Raw genomic sequence first — 19,571 nt, forward strand, 5'->3', positions numbered from 1 at the left:
GCCTGGCCTTCTGCGCATGCGCTTTGCTCACGTGCGTGGCTTGCACACATGCACTGCTTGAAAAACGTGGCTAAATAGGATGGCATTGCGCTGGGGTGAGTGGGCGGGACCACCCCACCCACAGGTCACCACTATCGGTTTGCCCGAACCAGTCGAAACCAGATGAATACTATCACTGAATTTGGAGTGAAATTGTTGATCAATAGCTCAAGAACAAGAGGATCAATCCACTGATGGATTCAGGCAGTGTTTATTTTCAATGTTGGGTTGGAAGAATCGTAATCAACATTTTAGCAAGTAGTCTTAAGAAAGCACGTTCTTCTGGAGCCCAGAAAAACAGAAGCTGAATCTGTAATCTGCTGATTTATACAGTCATGGTAGAGTTTCTTTTAAGTTGAGCATAACCCTTGGTGATTACGTGGAAAGGTTTAAGTTGTCTTCTTGTTAACAATATGGAATGTTTTTATGGGATTTTGTTTTTAAATTTTCCAGCTGGCTTGTAACTCCAGGATTTCTTGGTGATATCTCATCAAAGTCCTATTCAGATCTGACTCTGGTTTTTGAGATCAACCAAGGATAGCAAGGCACTGTGTGGATATATCTTACTTCAATTATACATGACATCAAAAGAATTCAGATATGCAATTCAAAGATTTTTTTGCTTGCCTATCTACATATTTTAAATATATAGAGTAAGATGCACAAATATTGCTAAAATATCTGATGGGGTCATTTTCTTAAGATATTAGAATTATATGGATCATGACAATCAATTTCCATATCTATAAAACTGATTGAAAGTTGATTCTGAGCCCTAGACTTTACCCTAAATCCTCATTTTCACCTGGACAGAACTGCTTTCCAAGAACAAAAATGAAATCTAAAACAAATCTAAAACTTTGTTATCAACATTGCATTTGATAAAAAGTAGTACTACAAATTACTGTATCTGTTTTGCGTCCGGCATTTAAGCATTAACATTGCGCCACAAAACTGCTTGTTCTCATAAGACTATAAATTACCCTATGGTAAGGGCGGCCAATAAATTTTATAAGCAACAAACAAACAAATAATGTTTTCATGTATCAGGGGATTAGACAATTGACATCATACTTAGTTTCAATTAATTAATCAATAGTGGAGTTCTTGGTGCTCTGTGAACTTGGTTGTTTGCTTGAAGAAGTTTCATTACCCAACTGAGTAACATCATCTGCAAGCAAACAACCAAGATCAGAGAGCACCAGAAATTGTACAGTTGAACCCTGAACTACATATACATATACATATACATATACATATACATATACATATGCATATGCATATGCATATACATATACATATACATATACATATACATATACATATACATATACATATATAAAAATCTTGCATAAAAATCTTGGTTTACATAGGAAGAACCTGGCTAAAGAGAAATACACATAAAGGCCTACGAAAAAACAAATACTGTACTTTTACAGGGAGGATACATGGGATGAAGGTGTGGCTAACTGATGAGGGCTTATAAATCCGAAATAGATCTATCTTAGTCTCTTTAGTCTCCCAATGGGCAGCAGGGAGCTTGCTGGCTGCTGGAGAAAAAAAGCCTAGAAACTAGTGGATTGGAAGTTCACTGAACTAGGGCTGCATAAAAATCTTGGTTTACGTAGGAAGAACCTGGCTAAAGAGAAATACACACACATATATATATATATATGTATTTCTATATATTAATTCATATATATATGTGTGTGAATTAATTGATTACTATAGTACCCTCCTGTGCAAATTATCAAGCTGCTAAAACTAATAACGTGAAAAATACAGATACCCTTACTTTATTTTAAATAACATGTAGAAATATCAGTCATCATACTAAAAAAAAAAGAAATCCTACTAGCCTAGATCTATGGATCACTTCAAATCCATGTACTGTTCTGCCTGTAATTTAATTCATTTTAAAAGGGAATTATCTGCCCTGTGAAAGACAGTCTCCCTGGGGACAAATAAAAAAAACTCTGCATCAAATACCTAAGGGTTTCTTATGAACAAAGCCTTAAGAATGTAAGGTTAGCTTTTTCATTTAGATACAAATCACAGGAACCCATCCCTTTCAGCTCCTATCATCGAACACTAGAGTCCTTGAGACAATTGCTACACTTTTGAAAGAAAAAAAAGCACACAATGGAATTAGAAGCACCCAATAAACTAAATGGGCAATTGCATAAACCTTTTCTCAGATTGCCTAAATTTATTTTTAGTATTATTGTGTTTTTTTAGCCTAAGAAGATTTCTCTTTAGTTTTCTCCATCTCTTTCCACAGCTGTTTTTGCTTTCAGATCTCCCCAAAACAAACTATTGCAAACATTCCTAAGAACTTGATATTTTTTGCCAATTAGACATATGATTCCCTCTGCCATCAGGTTTGCCAAAATTCTCTGTATCCAAGTTGCATAAGCCAAAGTGTATAATAATTCTTCAAGCTGCATTTTATACAAATACTGTATCATTTTGCTTTTCTGCCCACAAGATACACCAGGTATCTTTATATTTAACAATATAAAATACATAAAATAAAAATCCAGTGGAAAGAAAAGAGACAAGCATTTTAAAGGCAAATCTATTTGCTTTTACATAAACTTCTGAGATCACAATCCAGTATAAACCTTTGAGAGTTTTACTGTTGGAGGAGATGAAGAAAAGGAATAAAAGAATCAGGGAATAAAGACAGAAAAAGTGAGAGACAGAATTGCTTTGAGGAGTGAGCAAACTTTAAGTGGCATTTAAGAATGACATGGATAATCTTGTTTTGAATAGCTGTTAACATATACAGTGTGATGTGGGGGGAGATATCTGTGTTTAATCAATGGTATTAAGCATTCTAAGAAATTCTGAGTCACAATTTCTGTGGAATTTAACTTTTGTCATTCGGATTCTCGAGTATCATCATTTTGAAATTATATGGGCAAAGCAGCCTGAGGAACTGAAAATTCCTCCCACCAGTTGGGCAACCCTTTGAATCTAAATAGTCAGATTTTGCCTATTTATACTTTTGTGTAGATAGGTAACCTGTTTGTCCAGTGTAAAAACGAAATGGGCCATTGTCACCTAATCCTGTTGCAAAAGTTTTAACAGGGCTACATTTGAATGAAAGGTCAGGTTCCCCGTCATGTTAAACTTGAATCATAGACATATTTTGCCCTTCCTTCTTAACAGAGTATTTTTATGACAGACATCTCCGTCTAGCTCATACCGTGGTATTCTTGGGAAATCTCCCTTCTAAGTACAGTAGAACCGCTGGTCACGACCATAATTTATTCCATAACTTTGGTCGCAACCCAATTTGATCAAGACCCAAACCTAATTTTGGAAATTTGGTGCTTACAAAAAAAAAAAAAAAAATGGCCCAGAAGGGGAAATTGGCCATGGGGAAAAAAAAAACAATTTGTGAATTTTTTGGTCAGAGCCCGATTTGGTCGTGGTCAGAAGCGTTCATGACCAGAGGTTCTACTATATGAAGCAGCCCCATCACTTCTTAGGTTCAAAGCCGAAGGCCTGGTCAGCAAGTGAGGCCAACTGTTGAGGATAGGAACTGGAATGAAAGATAATCTCCAAGGGATCTTTACACAAAATTATACAAAGGAAATAAAATATTTAATATTACATATATTAACAACTGCCTGCATAGCTTATGCCCAAAATTGGAAAAAAGAAAATACACCAACAGAGGAGGAGTTGATAAAAAAAAAAATTGGAATGTGCAGAGATGGATAAATTGAAAAAAGAACTCAAAGAAAAAGAGGATACAGAATACTATAAAATTTGGTATAGAAAGTATGAGTGGTTGGAGGAAAGGAAAAATGAAGAAGAAAAATAAGAGGGAGTTAAAGAAATGTCAAAAACAATGGGAAAAATTGGTAAAATACAATTTAGTGATTGAAATGAAAAAGAGAAATACATTGTAAATGAAATGATGGGGACAGATCACGGGTGAAATGTAAAATTTGTTACTACCGGTTCTGTGGGCGTGGCTTGGTGGGGGGGGAGTAATGTGACTGGGTGGGCATGGTCAACTTTTTTAAAAAAAACTTTTCAAAGCATTTTTTCTAATGCTTTGAAAAGCCTCTGCCGATCAGGCAACTCAGCTAGGATCGTCAGAGACTTTTCAAAGCATTTTTTTTACCACCTCTTCGGCCAAAAGGTTGCAGAAAAAAAATGCTTTGAAAAGCCTCTGATGATCCCATCTGAGCCTTGTGATCAGCAGAGGCTTTTTTTTTTTTTACTTTTAAAAACATTTTTTCGTCGGAAGAGGTTATAGAAAAAATGCTTTTAAAAGTAAAAAAAAAAAGCCTCTGATGATCACAAGGCTCAGCTGGGCATGGTAGGGGGGGTGGGGGCGCAGGGATTTTTGCTACCAGTTCTCCGAACCACCCGCCACCATCACTACCGGATTGGGCGATCTGGTCCGAACTGGGAGCATTTCATCCCTGGGACAGATAGTAATATGGAATAAGATGAAGCAAAATTCGTAGAAATAGTAAATAATAAGGAAGGACACTATGAAAAAGCTGTAAAAAGAGTCTTGTATATAAATGTTGTATGTCTTGTATTATATTACTGTGTTATAATAAATAAACTTTAAAAAAAAGAAATTAAAAAAAAAGAAAGATAATCTCTAAAATCAGAATTTATCATGGTTTCTACAGTACAAGCAACATGTGATGAGTTGATCACCAACTCATTGAATATGAAGAGAGGTTAGACAAATAAACTAATACTAGATACTGGTTATACACTGCCACCCATCACTGGGGAAGAAGAAACTTAGGACAGCACGAAGAGTAGACGTCTGATAAGTTAAATCTCTATTCATTCCAATATGACCCTTCTTCTGTTCTTTCTCAGGCAGAGGAACCCTGTCAATCAGTGGTTAAGATGTTAGTATAGAGTTTGAGAACTCCAGACTAAACTCTCTCCTCAGTCATGGCAGTTCTCTGGCTAACTTTGAGTCAGTTACTCTCTCGTAGCATAGTATGACTCACAAAGTTGTGGTTGTGGCAAAGGGGAGGAATCAATCATGTGCTGTGTTTAGATATAAGCCCACAATAAAACCTTAAAACCAAAAATACTAACCATCATTCCTAGGTTTGCCTTTGAACTTTGCTAGGGGTGGGGAATAATAGTCGATACAGCTATACATTTCTGGACTATAGGAAGGAGATAGTGTTCTGAAGCTTATGTTTTTGCTTTCTTATCAAAGGCAAGAACTTTTCTATACTTACCAGAGTCATCACTATTCCAGAAAGTTCTCTGATCAGGTTGAGTCAGCAAATCTTCTTTGCCATAGAGTTCTTTTATCTATAAACCAGAAAGAAGAAAATAGAACTTATTGTAGAGTATTGTGGCCTGAAAACATTAGAAACCCTTTCTATGAAAAACAAGGAAGTCTTTTAAAGAAAAAAAACCATAGGAAGAAATAAGACTTCCATGAAATATAAACCTAATCAACCAGCATGGAAGAATTTCCCCCTACATTTCCTTCTTTGATTGATTTAAAGTTTACAGCATTAGAAAAGAATCTTATTTCAATCTTACCAGTCAAGCTGTTTGCACATGCCTAACTGGTGTCCCTTTGGCAAATTAAAATTCTCTGTATGGATTAAGAGAGAAGTTAGATTATCTCCATCCTCTTTCCTTCCATACAGCGTGGACTGCTGGTTAAAATAAACACTGTAATAAACAGAGATAGTGGAGATCTTTATTCAATTTCTTCTAGGATTCAGCCTAATCACCAGAGTTGGAAGGTTGAATCCTGGTATCCCAAAGGGGAAATCTACGTTATTAACTTATGATCGATGCCTTACATGTAGGAAAATCCAATTATAGATTATGTAGGAATTCCTCTAATACAGCATTTCTCAGCTTTCTAGCTGGAGATGATGCACCACCCAGAGGGCAACAGATTGAAATGGCTATTTTCGTATATATGATGTTTATAAATACTAATGTAAAGTATGCATCCTGAACAAATGTCACATCCTGCTAGTGGATGGTAGTACTAACCACAATCTTATGAGTGAATCCATAATCAAGTTATGCCTCCCAGACACCTTTTGGTTCAAAACATTCTTATGTGATGTTGCAGATAATTGACTAAGCTGAAAGAAGGAGGAAGGCCTTGTTCGTTGCCACAACATACTTCCTGTATATACTGAGAATGGATTTTTGAATCTTGTGTATTTCAGTGAACTATATTGGGCACTCTTGTATGAGTAAGGATAGGATTACCTTATGAATGGTAAGATGTATCCAGCATTTTATTTTGCTTTGATGATAGTGGTATTTTTAGATACAAAGCTTAGTTCCTAGTAATTACTTGATTCATCCCCTCCTCTCCCATCTAATCTCATTTTATCTCACTGCAGTTTAGATGACCACCTATCTTAAACAAATAACTCTTGACAACTAAAAAAAACAATACACATGAGAAACCCTACAGTAAAATGAATATAAAACAAGACCAAACTACTGTAGTTCACTGATAACCAAGGCACAATAACCATGGTGTCTCATGAACTAACTTATACATCAAAACACACATATCAAACTCTGCCAACCTGGCCCTAACACCTGGGGAAAACCAGGTATTCATGGCCTTCCAGAGAGCTAAGAGTGTTTGGGCCATCTGGATCTTAGGAGAAAGTCTGTCTTATAGCTTAGGGCACTACAACAAACAAGGCTCATCTCTTGGGTCCCACCAAATGACATTGTTTTACAGAAGAGACTTGGAGCTCACACACTCAGAAACCACTGAAGACAGATGGTTCCACAAGTACACAATGCAGGGCTCTAAAGATGACAGCCAGTTCCTTGAATTACACCTGGAAATATTGGGAGCCAGTGCAGCTCAGTGCAGGTGTGCCCATATGATGCAGCTCTAGCATCATATGGGCACACCTTGGTGCATCCAAGTTACATGTGCAGCTATAATCTGGACCTGCTAAAGCCCTCCAATGTTTTCCAAGGCTGCATCATGTAGAACCTATTGCAATACAGTAATCCATTCAGGAAGTGACTAATGCATTAGGGACTATAAACAGGGCCTCTCAATCCAGAAACCCGATCCAATCCAGGAGCCCAGATCATATATCAACTGTTTAGTGGAGCAGAAATGTATTTAATGATGAATGGAATATCTTCAATTTCAGGAAGTCCCAAATTCCACAATGATTCAATCTTGCTAGAATTGAGATGTACTTCATTCTTCATTGTCCAGATCTTCACCAGCCCCAGGTACCAGAAAAGAACTTTGATGGCATACATATACAGCCCAGGCCAAAGATGATACCTCATCCTGTGCCAGTTAATGATCTCACCCAACAGCTTCATGTAGATGTTAAGTAGGAGAGAGTTGAACTCTGGGATATTGTACATTTAAGGGCTCTAGGGCTAGACTTCTCTCACTTCCTCTAGGGACCTTTGAAAATGTTAACCTATCATCCTCTGAACAACTTTACCCAAATAAGGAAGGTTTGAATCTCAATAAAAATTATCCAGGATTGTTGGATCCAAAAATGGCTTCTTAAAGAGCAGCTGGACTACCGCCTCCTTCAAAACAGAGGGAATGTATCTTTTCTCTTCAGTTTTGTCATTTAAAACACAGTTCCTCCAGCTAATAGAATTCTTGTATGCTTTCTTGATGCCTCCCAAAGGTATGTTCTAATTTTTTTTAAGTGGACATAAAAAATAAGAGATAGAGATACAATGTTTAGATTAGGTTAAGTTAGTCTGGATAACCAGATGATTGAGGGTTTTCTCCTATGTGATTGTCTGGTACACTTAAGCTCTGGTAGATTATAGCTAAAGCTGGTCAGATACTTTAAAGTGCTAGCAAGACTGGTTGATCAGAATTCCAAAACTCTGTGCAGTCTATTATGTTATGATACATTGCAAACAGAACCTCCAATTTTCTAGGTTCATTCTCCTTTGACCAACAGAAGTACAATAGAAATACAAGCTGGGACATGATCTACCCAAATGATTCTTATTTATGCAGTAAGACTCCAATGATTATTGAGGTAGTGGAATGCATTCCTTAGTGGAAATTTTTTATGAATTCATTACCATAATTGGTACATTATAATACTGTACGAGAAACTACAGAATAGTAGAATTCTTTAATTTACAAGTGGTTTTTGTTTTGGAAATTTCCTTAAAGCAATTTCCAGAAAGATGCCAAGTGTTTTATTTCATAAAACCAGATAACAATAAGTCATAAAAACAGCTAACCACAAACTTCACAATTAAAGACTCCATCAGCAAACCCCATAAAGAATTACTGTACATAGAATCCCCCCTCCTCCCGCTCAAAGAAATACCTATTAAGAAAAGGAGTATCTGTATCTTTTCAATGGAAAGTCAGAATAAAAATGTAATTAAAAAAAAAAAAACAGAGCATCGTGGCACCAGCCCAGTCATGCAAAAGCCAGCTGCTTTGACCAAATGGCTTGTTGGAATAATACGACCATTGTCAGGCAATGAAATGCCACTGGAAGCCTTGGGCCTGGCCCTTAGCTGACTCTTGATTATGATAACCAAGAAAGTTTTCATGCGAGAAAAAGAACAGAAAATGCAATCGCTTCACACTTATTGTTTCTCAGAATTTCTGTTTATGGGCATTCTACATTAGCCAAAAGAATGTGTAAAATCAGGTGTTTTCCATTCTAACTGCATAAGCATCAGTGGTGGGTTGCCCCCGGTTTGGACCGGTTCTATAGAACCGGTAGTAAAACCGGTGGGAGGCTCCACCCATTGACCCCGATGTCATCAGGAAGCTTCTGCGCATGCGCGTGGCCCCGCTGCGAACCGGTAGTAAAGGTATGTAGAACCCACCCCTGATAAACATGATGATCAAAGCAACTTAAAAGGGGAACTGCAAATTATGCCCAAGAACTTTGGACCTCTATGCTTCAGCTTGCATGATTAACATGAGCTAGTATAGTATTGGTTGGGCAATTACAAAGATAGTGGGGAACTCTTCAGAAGTTTCTTAAGATGCCTTAAGCAGATAGCAGAAATATTAATTTGAGATAGAGCAAGTAGGTACTATACTTCTCAGCCCAAATTTGACTAATATTTTTCATTGCATATGTACAAAGATCTATTTCAGCTACACAGGTAATCTGTATGATTGTAATTGTTCTTTTCCAGGTCATGAAGAATAATAACAATTGAAGAATAATAAGACTAATAATATATACCCTGAATGCTGTTCTCATTGGGGGCAAGCAATGTTATATCAAGTGCCGAAAAAGAATAAGGGACAACAGTATCTTTATCTCCTGGGCCTCCATTCAGATGCAATGGACAACATTTTACTTAAGATTTCCCCCCTCCCCCAAACCACAAAATCCATTGTCCAGTCTGGATAATCAATGTAACTGATAGCATTTTAAATTTTCTATTGATTTATGCGTTTATGCATTTATTTATGCATTTACTTATTTAACTTATATTCCACCCATCTCACTATACACAGCTACCCTGGATGACTTTCAACAGCTATTATGTCATTTATGTAATAATGTTAATTATATTTTACATCATTTGCACCAACTTACATAGCTTGCACAAATGACATAAAAATTACATTATTACAGAAACAAAATCAAATGACATAAATTTGTGTATAAGGAAATTTTCATATAATGGACACCCATTCCCAGAAGTAATCTGTTACATTTAAGTTTTACTGTACAGTGAAAAAGAAATGAAGGATATGAAATTAAAAAATGAAATTTCATAAAATGAAATTTGTACTTTAAAGAAATATTAACTAACAAAGAGGTGTCATCATCTCTATATTCAAACTGTTACTGTTTTGATCCAATTTTAATTCCAGCTACCGCCTTTTCCAATACCTTCTTTTACTGTATATATTTTAATCATTTTTACATACAGGGAATCAATATTCATCCATTGTAAACCAATCTTTGTTTTTAATTTAGCAATTTATTTCTTATGTCATATTCCCCTAGATGCTGTTTTTCATCCAGACACAAAGTCTGTTTAACCTCCATAAAGTTACTTAATCACGAGTTGAACTTGCAACAAAAAAGTTTATCATCCTTCTGGCAATTTAAACAATGGACAATGGAGTTTTGGACAATATTCTTTCAACATTTTCAGCAGCTTTCATTCAAAATCAATCACGGCTTGCTTTCTCTTTTCATCTATAGTTATCCTTTCCCTTTTTTAGAGCATTGTTTCTTCTACCACAGGGAAAAAAAACTGACACTAATTTATTTGGTTTTGCTTACAACAGTTGAAATGAAGTACTGGCAATATTTTGAATTCATTTGTTTTCTATAAACGCTGCACACCAGCTCTGGCCAACTCTTGGGTTTAACTGTTTTCCATTTCAATCTTTCTGTAGTCCTGGAATTTGCCTTGATGGTCTTGGGAATCACAAGAGTAGAGCCATGGAAATTTAAGCAAACAGGCCACTCACTGTTTTTTCATGATACTATTCAAAGCATTCATTTGGAAAGTCTGAGTTACAATTTAGGATTTTGCTTGTCCATCTCTGCTTTGTTCTGGATGGCCAATCTTTGAAAATATTGCTTTCATAACTCAGTGGGGCCTAGGACAACTAGCCGTGGCCATCTTGTCACGGCCAACTTGCTGTGGGATAAGTCATCGTGGACAATTCCATGGGGGATAACCACTCAATAAATGTTATCTGCCACCATTTCTTTGACATTATTTTCATTTTTGTCCATTTCTTCAGAATAATTTTAGCTTCTATATCATTGGTCGCGGCGAGTTGTCCTGCAATGAGCTGGCCATAGTGAGTTGTCCTGCGGTGAGTTGTCCATGGTGAGATGCTGGCACCAGTTGGCTGTGGTGAATTGTCCCATTCTGGATCAGTGACAGTTTTGTTACAGAATTCTGCAGAACCTGATCCTTTCTCTGTACTGTATATTTAACATAAAACTGCAAAGAGTAAGAATCTGAACATTTCATTTCAAAATATTAGCAAGTGTGCCCAATTTTTATCTCTTTCTCTTTTATTAAAATCCCAGTGAACAAATGCCTGAAAAAACTAATGGACTAGATGGGGACTTATAAATTGAAGTTCAATCCAAATCAAATGGAAGTAGAGTTAGACATACATTCCATTTGGAAAAGTCTTCTGTAACTGTAATTGGAAATGTGTTTCTTGATGCATCTGAAACAGTAAGTGTGCATTATAGGGTAATTTTGATGTAATAAATTCATTATCAAAAAGGCTGAAAATGTCCTTTCTGTCATACAAATATATAAAGTTATATCTGCAATATTTCTAGACATCTTTTGGGATAGTGGTATGTCTGGTCTGGCTATCTAAAATCAGGCTCATTGCTAGCAATCAATGACCTGTTTTTGCTTACACTTGCTTATCCAGATTAGTGTTCTCTACTTTTCCACTTGGAAAGAAGTAACAATCACATTTATACCAGTAAAATTTGATGCAGGATGTTTCTGTGCAATGTATTCAGTTCAAAACTGGCTTATAAATAGTTGGGCTCAAGTCACTGTATATTTATATAATAAACAACTGACCGACCATATCTCCAGTTTGAGTCATGCAACAGATTTATAACTCCCCTTAGTGTGTCATTTCTTCTGCTATTTACTACTTGCAGAGAAGAGGAGGAGCAGCTGTGTACTGTACAGTTTTATGTTGTTAATCAGACTCACACAATTTTATCTTTCCAGTTGCAGGCTGCCCCCCTTTGCCATTCCCTATGAGATAACTCTTTTGTCCTCTACAGTTCAGACAGATAAATATTATCCTCAATAACGTGTCAGTCCATTATAAAGCCATGAAGGCATATACTTATAATTTAAAATTAAATCTCAGAATGCACACCTTGCTCCCCCAGCTCATTCTTCTGCTGTCAATTGCTCCAACTATGCAAACAAAGAAAATAAAAAGTCATTTCCCCCCCCCCCCCGTTTTTCAATTTGGGACATTTTTCCCCCTTTTCATTTAAATTCAACAGTTATTTAAATGGTGTTACATCCAGGATTGCTTGCTACAATGACTTGTATAGTATAATGATTTGATAATAACCAAAAACTGATGTTGAATCCTGGAGCTACAGCGTCTCACAGCCTGGTATCAAGGACTCCTCCTTATTTGGGTCGAGTATCAAAGTTTTAATTCATACTCTATTGTTTATCATCTAAATTATGAATGGCAAGGAGACCTGCTTTCTCTGTTTTTACAAAATCCCCCCCAAATGATAAGCCCATCTTTATATGCCTCTGTAGAGTCCATTTTTCCTAAGAGGTCTGTAAGGGGCGAGCATAAGTGCACCAGCATGCCTACCGTCCCTGTCCTAATATTCCTTTTTACTTACTCTTTTCATGTATTCAAATTATGTTTATACTTTTACCTGTTATCTTATATATGCTTGACAAATAAACTTATGATTATGATTATGATTATGATTTTCTTCTGGAAGGTCTTTGGTGAGCTTCTAGCAAGCATGGGCTTTAGACTTGAGACAGTTTCAAGTCTGTGGGTTTAATCTGAATATTTTAAGGATTCATTATAAACATATTTTAATTTTATCTGGGCTATTTGAAAAAGAGCAATAGTAATGTTTAAAATAAAGGGGAGAAAACATTTCTTAACTACAGATAGGACTCACATTTAACCATAGTAATTGTGACTGTAATTTCCACTGCTTAGCAATGTGATTGCAAAGTGCAATAACACACTATCACATTGATTAATGACAACAATCCTGGGAGTCCCTGTTGCTGCTGTTAATTGAGGATCATGGGTCATTAAGTGAGGACCTCACAGGGCTGGGGCTTGCAACTTCCTGCCAGCTTCCAACAAGCGAAGTCAATGGGGAAGACGTCAGAAAATTGCAAGCCCCAGTCATGACAAGCCTTTCCTTAGGCAGCTCAGCAGCAAGCTGGTGGGCAGGTGAGTGCTGTTTAGTCTGGATAGAGGGTGGGTGCTATGGATGAATGCAAGCATGAATGCATGCAGTGGGATGGAGGCTGTGGCCCAGTGCAAGTGCAGCTGCAACGGTACTGTGAGATGGCACAAGGATGGGCATGTGTGCATATATGCATTATGGATATGGGCAGACTAGTGTGCACTACTGAGTATGAGATCCTACAGCAGGGTTCCTCAGAAGGATTGACCCGCAACCTTGCCTGTTGGCTTCTTCGTTGACTTTGATTGTGGGAAGCCACCAGGGAAGGTTATGAATGGGGATCACATAACCATGGGGCATTGCGACCATCATTAAGTACTTGAATCAAGATCCCATAACCGCAGGGGTGCTCTGACAGTCACAACTTAATGACTGGTTGTAAATACCACTCATTCAGTGCCATTAGTGAACTTATCTGTGATTAGTGCAGATATGGGATGCAAACACACATGTATGAAGGTTTTTGTAAACAAGTAAGTAAAAAGCTGTTGATCTTTCTAGCAATTATTCTTTCTTTCAGGCTGTTTTCAGCCTATTTTGCAATGTGACTGGATCAGAGACTGAGATGAATGCCAGCTGAGAGGACAGAACAGTGAATTCTGCTCTTAAGACTTACTTGAGGGCAGAAATCATCCACTAGGGAAGGCTGCCGTAGAGGAAGCAATACTAGATTATATTCTATGTCCAAACAAAACACTATATACATATATTTCTCTCCCATTATACCTCCCCAGAGGCAAAGACTTGATCACTCTTGATTCTGCTGAAATCACATTAGCACAATGTTTACATCAACTGTCAGCCTTGTTGTTGAAAAGGGACCATTTAGGAAATAACTTGAAACTCTGACTGCAAAACTGTATTTTCCATTTCAGAGTGTTGGCCTGCCAAGTTAAACGATGACTTAGAGGCTTTTGCCAAGTCAGATAAACATAACACTTTGGACGCCAGCTGCTATTGGACTTAACAGTGAAGAACACTGAAAATGGCAAATTCTAATTGCTTCTCCAATAGCATGTTAACTTTTCAGATGAAATAGCTAAACTCTGCAGCTGAGCAAATGAGCTAAAATGTAACCCATTTTCTAGGGCGGATGGGAAAAGGAAGAAAGAAAATCACGAATTTGTAAACTTAAAAGAGCTGCCAGACTTTTAAGTGCTTGGAGGGTATCTTAAGTCACAAAATCAGTTTCACAAATTTGCCAGGCCTAACCAAAATTATCCTCACGCTTTTCTCAAGAAAAACTCAGGTGTCAAATTTCATTGATTCATTTATTTACTTATTTTTCCCTGTATATCCAGCTACTTTTTTAGGACAAAAAGGAATGATCCAAAGACAACGGAACCTGTGTCAATTTTGAATCCCATTTATTCATCCCCCTGGAGTATCCTCAGATCAGAAACTCCAAAATGTAGAGCATCAAATGGTGATGGCATAATTTGCCATCATGTTTTGGAAGGGAGAGAGTGCGGAAACCTTTGAAATAATAGTTTTAAAACATCCTAACCTAACAACAGCCTACAAAAGCGACTTCTGTCAACTAATATGATGTTATGTCATTTTTTTTAAAAAAACTGCAGCTTTAAAAAAAAAAAGTTTCCTCAACTTTTTCATAGCCCCCAGTATTGAAAACTCAAAGTAGTGCACAGAAGAGTGATGTCTTTATTTTTATTTCTCATAACACCAGTTGGATTAGGTAGATTGGACTGTGAGATAGACCCAGATTAACCATAGTGGGATGGCAAGTGGGAATGAACTTGGGAGACAGGAGGAAGAGCTGCAATCTAGACAATGGTCCAATAAAATTTGAGTCCAAAAGAGCGGGGGTGTGGAAAGAGTCTCAGAAGGAATTAGTTTTCTTAGTTTTCAGTACAGGTAGTCTTCAATTTACAAAGATCTATTTCAGATACACAGGTAATCTGCATGATGGTAATTGTTCTTTTCTAGGTCGTGAAGAATAATAACAAAAGCGACTTAAGACAATGGTGAAATCCAATTTTTTGGTTCTGTGGGCGTGGTGTGGCTTGGTGGGCGTGGCAGAGGAAGGATACTGCAAAATCTCCATTCCCATCCCACTCCAGGGGAAGGATACTGCAAAATCTCCATTCACTCCCCACTCCTGGGGGAAGGATACTGCGAAATCTCCATTCCCACCCCATTCCAGGGGAAGAATACTGCAAAATCCCTATTACCTCCCCATTCCTGGGGGAAGGATATTGCAAAATCTCCATTCCCACCCCATTCCAGGGGAAGAATACTGCAAAATCCCTATTACCTCCCCATTCCTGGGGGAAGGATATTGCAAAATCTCCATTCCCACCCCACTCTGGGGCCAGCCAGAGGTGGTATTTGCTGGTTCTCCAAACTGCTCAAAATTTCCGCTACTGGTTCTCCAGAACCTGTCAGAACCTGCTGGATTTCACCTCTGACTTAAAACCATTTTTTCATACTTATGGCCGTTACAGCATCCCCATGGTCACATGATCAAAATTCAGATGCTTGGCAACTGACATGTATTTATGACGGATGCAGCATGGATTTATTTATTTATTTATTAGTCATTTTTCTATGCCGCCCACTCTCCGAGGACTCTGGGTGGCTTACACCAAAGACAGTATACTAAATAGCATATTGCCCCCTAACAATCTGGGTCCTCATTTTACCCATCTCGGAAAGATGGAAGGCTGAGTCAACCTTGAGCCGATGAGATTTGATCCGCTGATCTGCTGAACTAGCAGTCAGCTGAAGTAGCTGCAATACTGCACTCTAACCACTGCGCCACCTCGGCTCACTAATTTCCCCTTTGCAATCTTCTGTCAAACCAAGTCAATGGGGAAAGCCAGATTCCCTTAACAACCGTGTTCCTAACTTAACAATTGCAGCGATTCACTTCACAACTGTGGCAAGAAAGATCATAAAACAGGACAAATTTCACCTAACAACTGTCACACTTAGCAACAGAAATTTTGGGCTCAACGGTGGCTGTAAATTGAGGACTACCTGGAGTGAAAGTGAGGGGTGAAAGGGGTACCTTCAGACTTTCAAGATTCTGTTAATAAAGGTAGAGTACTGGTGTTCCCCGTTGCCCTTCTTGCCTAGGTGACCTCTCAAGGCTACCATCAGTCCTGCTAGTCTGTGGCTCTTCCTCCTGTCTCCCAAGGCTACTCCCACACATCATTATAGTGTTAGAATGAGATCTTTTGAGGTTTTCCACACATTGACAGCAAGGGGGAAGGGAGACACTGTTTAAAAAAGAAAACCCTATTGCCATCTCAAGTAGTTTCTTTTCTAATGGATTTTTACAATGGAACTACCAAAATACGACTTCAGTAACAGAGTGGTCAATGCCTGGAATGCACTACCTAACTCTGTCGTTTCTTCCCCAAACCCCCAAAACTTTAACCTTAAACTGTCTACTGCTGACCTCACCCTATTCCTAAGGGTCTGTAAGGGGTGTGCTTAAGTGCACCAGCGTGCCTACCGTCCCTGTCCTAATATTCCTTTTTACTCTTACTCTTTTCATGTATTCAAATTATGTTTATACTTTTACCTGTTATCTTATATATGCTTGAAAAATAAGTAAATAAAAATAATAATTTAAAAAAATTGTTGCCACCACCTGAAAAAAGAGTTCTGGCTGTCAGAGGCAACTGTGGGGAAGCAGGGTAAGAAGGACAAGATACTAGGTAGGACAAGGCAACGGGGAAGTCCAAGGCAGTGGTGGGTTGCTCCTGGTTCTGTCCGGTAGTTTAGAACCGGTAAGTAAAAGCGGCCATAGGCCCCACCCTCCCACCCGGATGTCATAATTGATGATCTGTGTGTGCACACACTCCCATTGTGAACCAGTAGTAAAGGTAAGTATAACCGACCTCTGGTCCAAGGCTTCATGCTTACTAAATGTCAACTCTGAAGTAGATCTGGCTGAGGCCATCTTTGAGGGTTGCCATACAACAGGGGGAAGGGCAGGGAGGAGGGAAATAGCTAGATGCGGATTTGTAGCCAAAAAAATAAAAGTTTTTCTGTGGGAACCAAGGACATTCCAACAGGTGGCTGGACAGAGGAGGAGTGAAGTAACCAAGCAACCAGCCAGCACCTCGATTGGACAACGTGACCAGTGACTTGGGAGAAGGGGGAACTTTTACATTTTAATTAGGTAAAAACCAAAGGAACTTTCAGAGTCACTTTTCACCAGTTGTGCCAATATGATGTATCCAATAAATTGTTCTTTGAGGAATATGCTTGCCTCAGAGTTATGTGTTTTCTTGGAGAAGAGAAAACCCAAGCAGTAGAGATTACTGACAGGAACAAAAACCTTGAGCAATGCCTGTCAGGAGATCACTACAGATAGTCCTCAACTTAGGACCACAATTGAATCCAAAATTTATGTTGTGAAGTGAAAAATATGTTAAGTGAGTTTTGCCCCACTTTACGATTTTTCTGACCACATTTGTTAAGTGAATCATTGCAGTTGTTAAATTAGTAACATGGTTGTTAAGTGAATCTGGCTTCCCCGTTGACTTTACTTGCCAGAAGGTTGCCGAAGGGGATCACATGATCCTGGGGCGCTGCAACCATCATAAATATGAATCAGTTGTCAAGCATCTGAAACAATGGTGAAATCCAAATTTTTTTACTACCGGTTCTGTGCGTGTGGCTTGGTGGGCGTAGTGTAGCTTCTTGGGCGTGGCTTGGTGGGCATGGCAGGGGAAGGATACTGCAAAATCCCCATTATCTCCCCACTCCTGAGGGAAGGATATTGCAAAATCTCCATTCCCATCCCACTCTGGGGCCAGCCAGAGGTGGTATTTGCTGGTTCTCTGAACTACTCAAAATTTCCACTACCAGTTCTCCAGAACCTGTCAGAACCTGCTGGATTTCACACCTGATCTGAATGTAAATCACGTGACCATGGGGATGCTACAATGGTCATAAGTGTGAAAAATGGTCATAGGTCACTTTTTGCAGTGCCGTTGTAAAATCGAATTGTCACTAAATAAACTGTTATAAATCAGTGACTACTTGTATTCATACTTGAGCTAAGAAAGGGGGGGGGGAGTTTGTTTCCTGGCTTAGATCTCTTTGGCAGCCAAAACAGAACTTGGTTGTGGAGGCACAAGTGCCATAGCTAAATGGGAAGGGAAGATTGGTAGCATCCAATTTGAAACTATGCAGGTGTCTCACTTGCCTTAGAATATTCACACCCAAGTTATATAGTTGTCCTTGATTTACAATCACAATTGGAGCTGGAATTTTGGTCCTAAGTCAGGGCAATTGATAAGCTGGTCATTATGTGCCCTGACTCGATTTTGCCATTGTTTTTACAACAGTTGGAAAGCGAGACATCACAGTCGCGAAGCAAACCTTGTGGTCATTAAATGAATCCAGCATATCCAATGGCTGCTTTCTGCACAGAAAATGTTTAAAAAAAAAGGTCACTAATTGTGATTTGCAATTACAGGATGCTACAACCACTTGTTAATGTGGTCATATGACTGCAGGGGTGGCGGCCGTATGATATTTTATGATAGTCAGAAGTGCTTTTAGGGGCTATATGTCAAGCACTTTTTCTGAAACTTCTGATAAAAAATGAAGATGATACAGATTAAATGTGCAGTCCTCTACATATCATACATATGCTCTACCCCAGATATTTTTTGACCTTTCTGAGTGTTTATTGGCTTAAAAAAAAAAAAAAAAGATTAACCGAATTGGAAGGGACTTTATAGGTCATCTAGTCCAGCGGTCACCAACCGCTGGAGGGAAGTGCCGCTGGTGGCAAAAAGCTGGAGGGCCTTGTTCCAGTGGGACTGCATCATGGCCTGGAACTGGCTGACCATCTCAGCCCACTGAATCTCCAGGCACCAGTACCTGCCCTTGCACTCCCGCAGGTCTTCCCTCTGCTTGGAAAGCCTATGTTCCTAACCCTCAGTGAGGTGCTTCTGCTGAGCCTCCTTCTCAGTTAGATCCAATTTGAATTTCCAGCTGTTTTGCCAACTCTTTCTTGTGAGGTGCCCTTTGACGTGAGTGACATCAAGTTGGCCATGCCCACCCAGTCACATGACCAGCTAGCCATGCCCACCCAGCCGGTCATTAGGCAGATATATTAGTGGTCCGCGAGATTTAAAATTATGAATTTAGTGGTCCCTGAGGTCTGAAAGGTTGGGGATCCCTGATCTAGTCCAACCCCCCCACCCAAGATGACTCTAAGTAAAGGATTAGTTTAGATGACTTGGAGCCTACTTTCTTGTAACTGTGTACATGAATCAGCTATTAAAAACATGTTTCTGCAGCAGTTAATAAAATAACTTTTGAATCTATGGAGAAAATATTTGGAGTTGGTTATTGATTTTTTAAATTTTTTCTGAAATAGTAAAATCAGGAATTTGTCTTTCCCCCCCCCTCTCTTTTTGATATAAGCATATCACACTGCTATAATTTTGCTAATCACACTTCCAAGGTAAACAAACAAGCAAACAAGCAAAGACAGTTAATTTTGGCTGAGAAAATCTTCCTGAAGGGCTTAGGCATTCCCATGCTAATCTAAGAGTTGTATAACCTGTTGTAAGAGAAGGA

At 38.5% G+C, this 19,571-nt stretch overlaps 1 protein-coding gene across 1 annotated transcript in view; it reads right to left on the reverse strand.

The window, feature by feature from the left end:
• Positions 1-19,571, reverse strand: part of SGK1 (serum/glucocorticoid regulated kinase 1) — an 89,213-nt gene that overhangs the window by 26,783 nt on the left and 42,859 nt on the right. Inside the window, exon 3 of the mRNA XM_034418846.3 lies at positions 5,280-5,355. Within this exon, the coding sequence (XP_034274737.1) occupies positions 5,280-5,355 (76 nt within the window). The remainder of the gene's footprint in view (positions 1-5,279; positions 5,356-19,571) is intronic.

Source organism: Pantherophis guttatus, chromosome 1, assembly GCF_059756535.1.
Source record: "Pantherophis guttatus breed Tessera chromosome 1, ASM5975653v1, whole genome shotgun sequence".
Lineage (NCBI taxonomy): Eukaryota > Metazoa > Chordata > Lepidosauria > Squamata > Colubridae > Pantherophis > Pantherophis guttatus.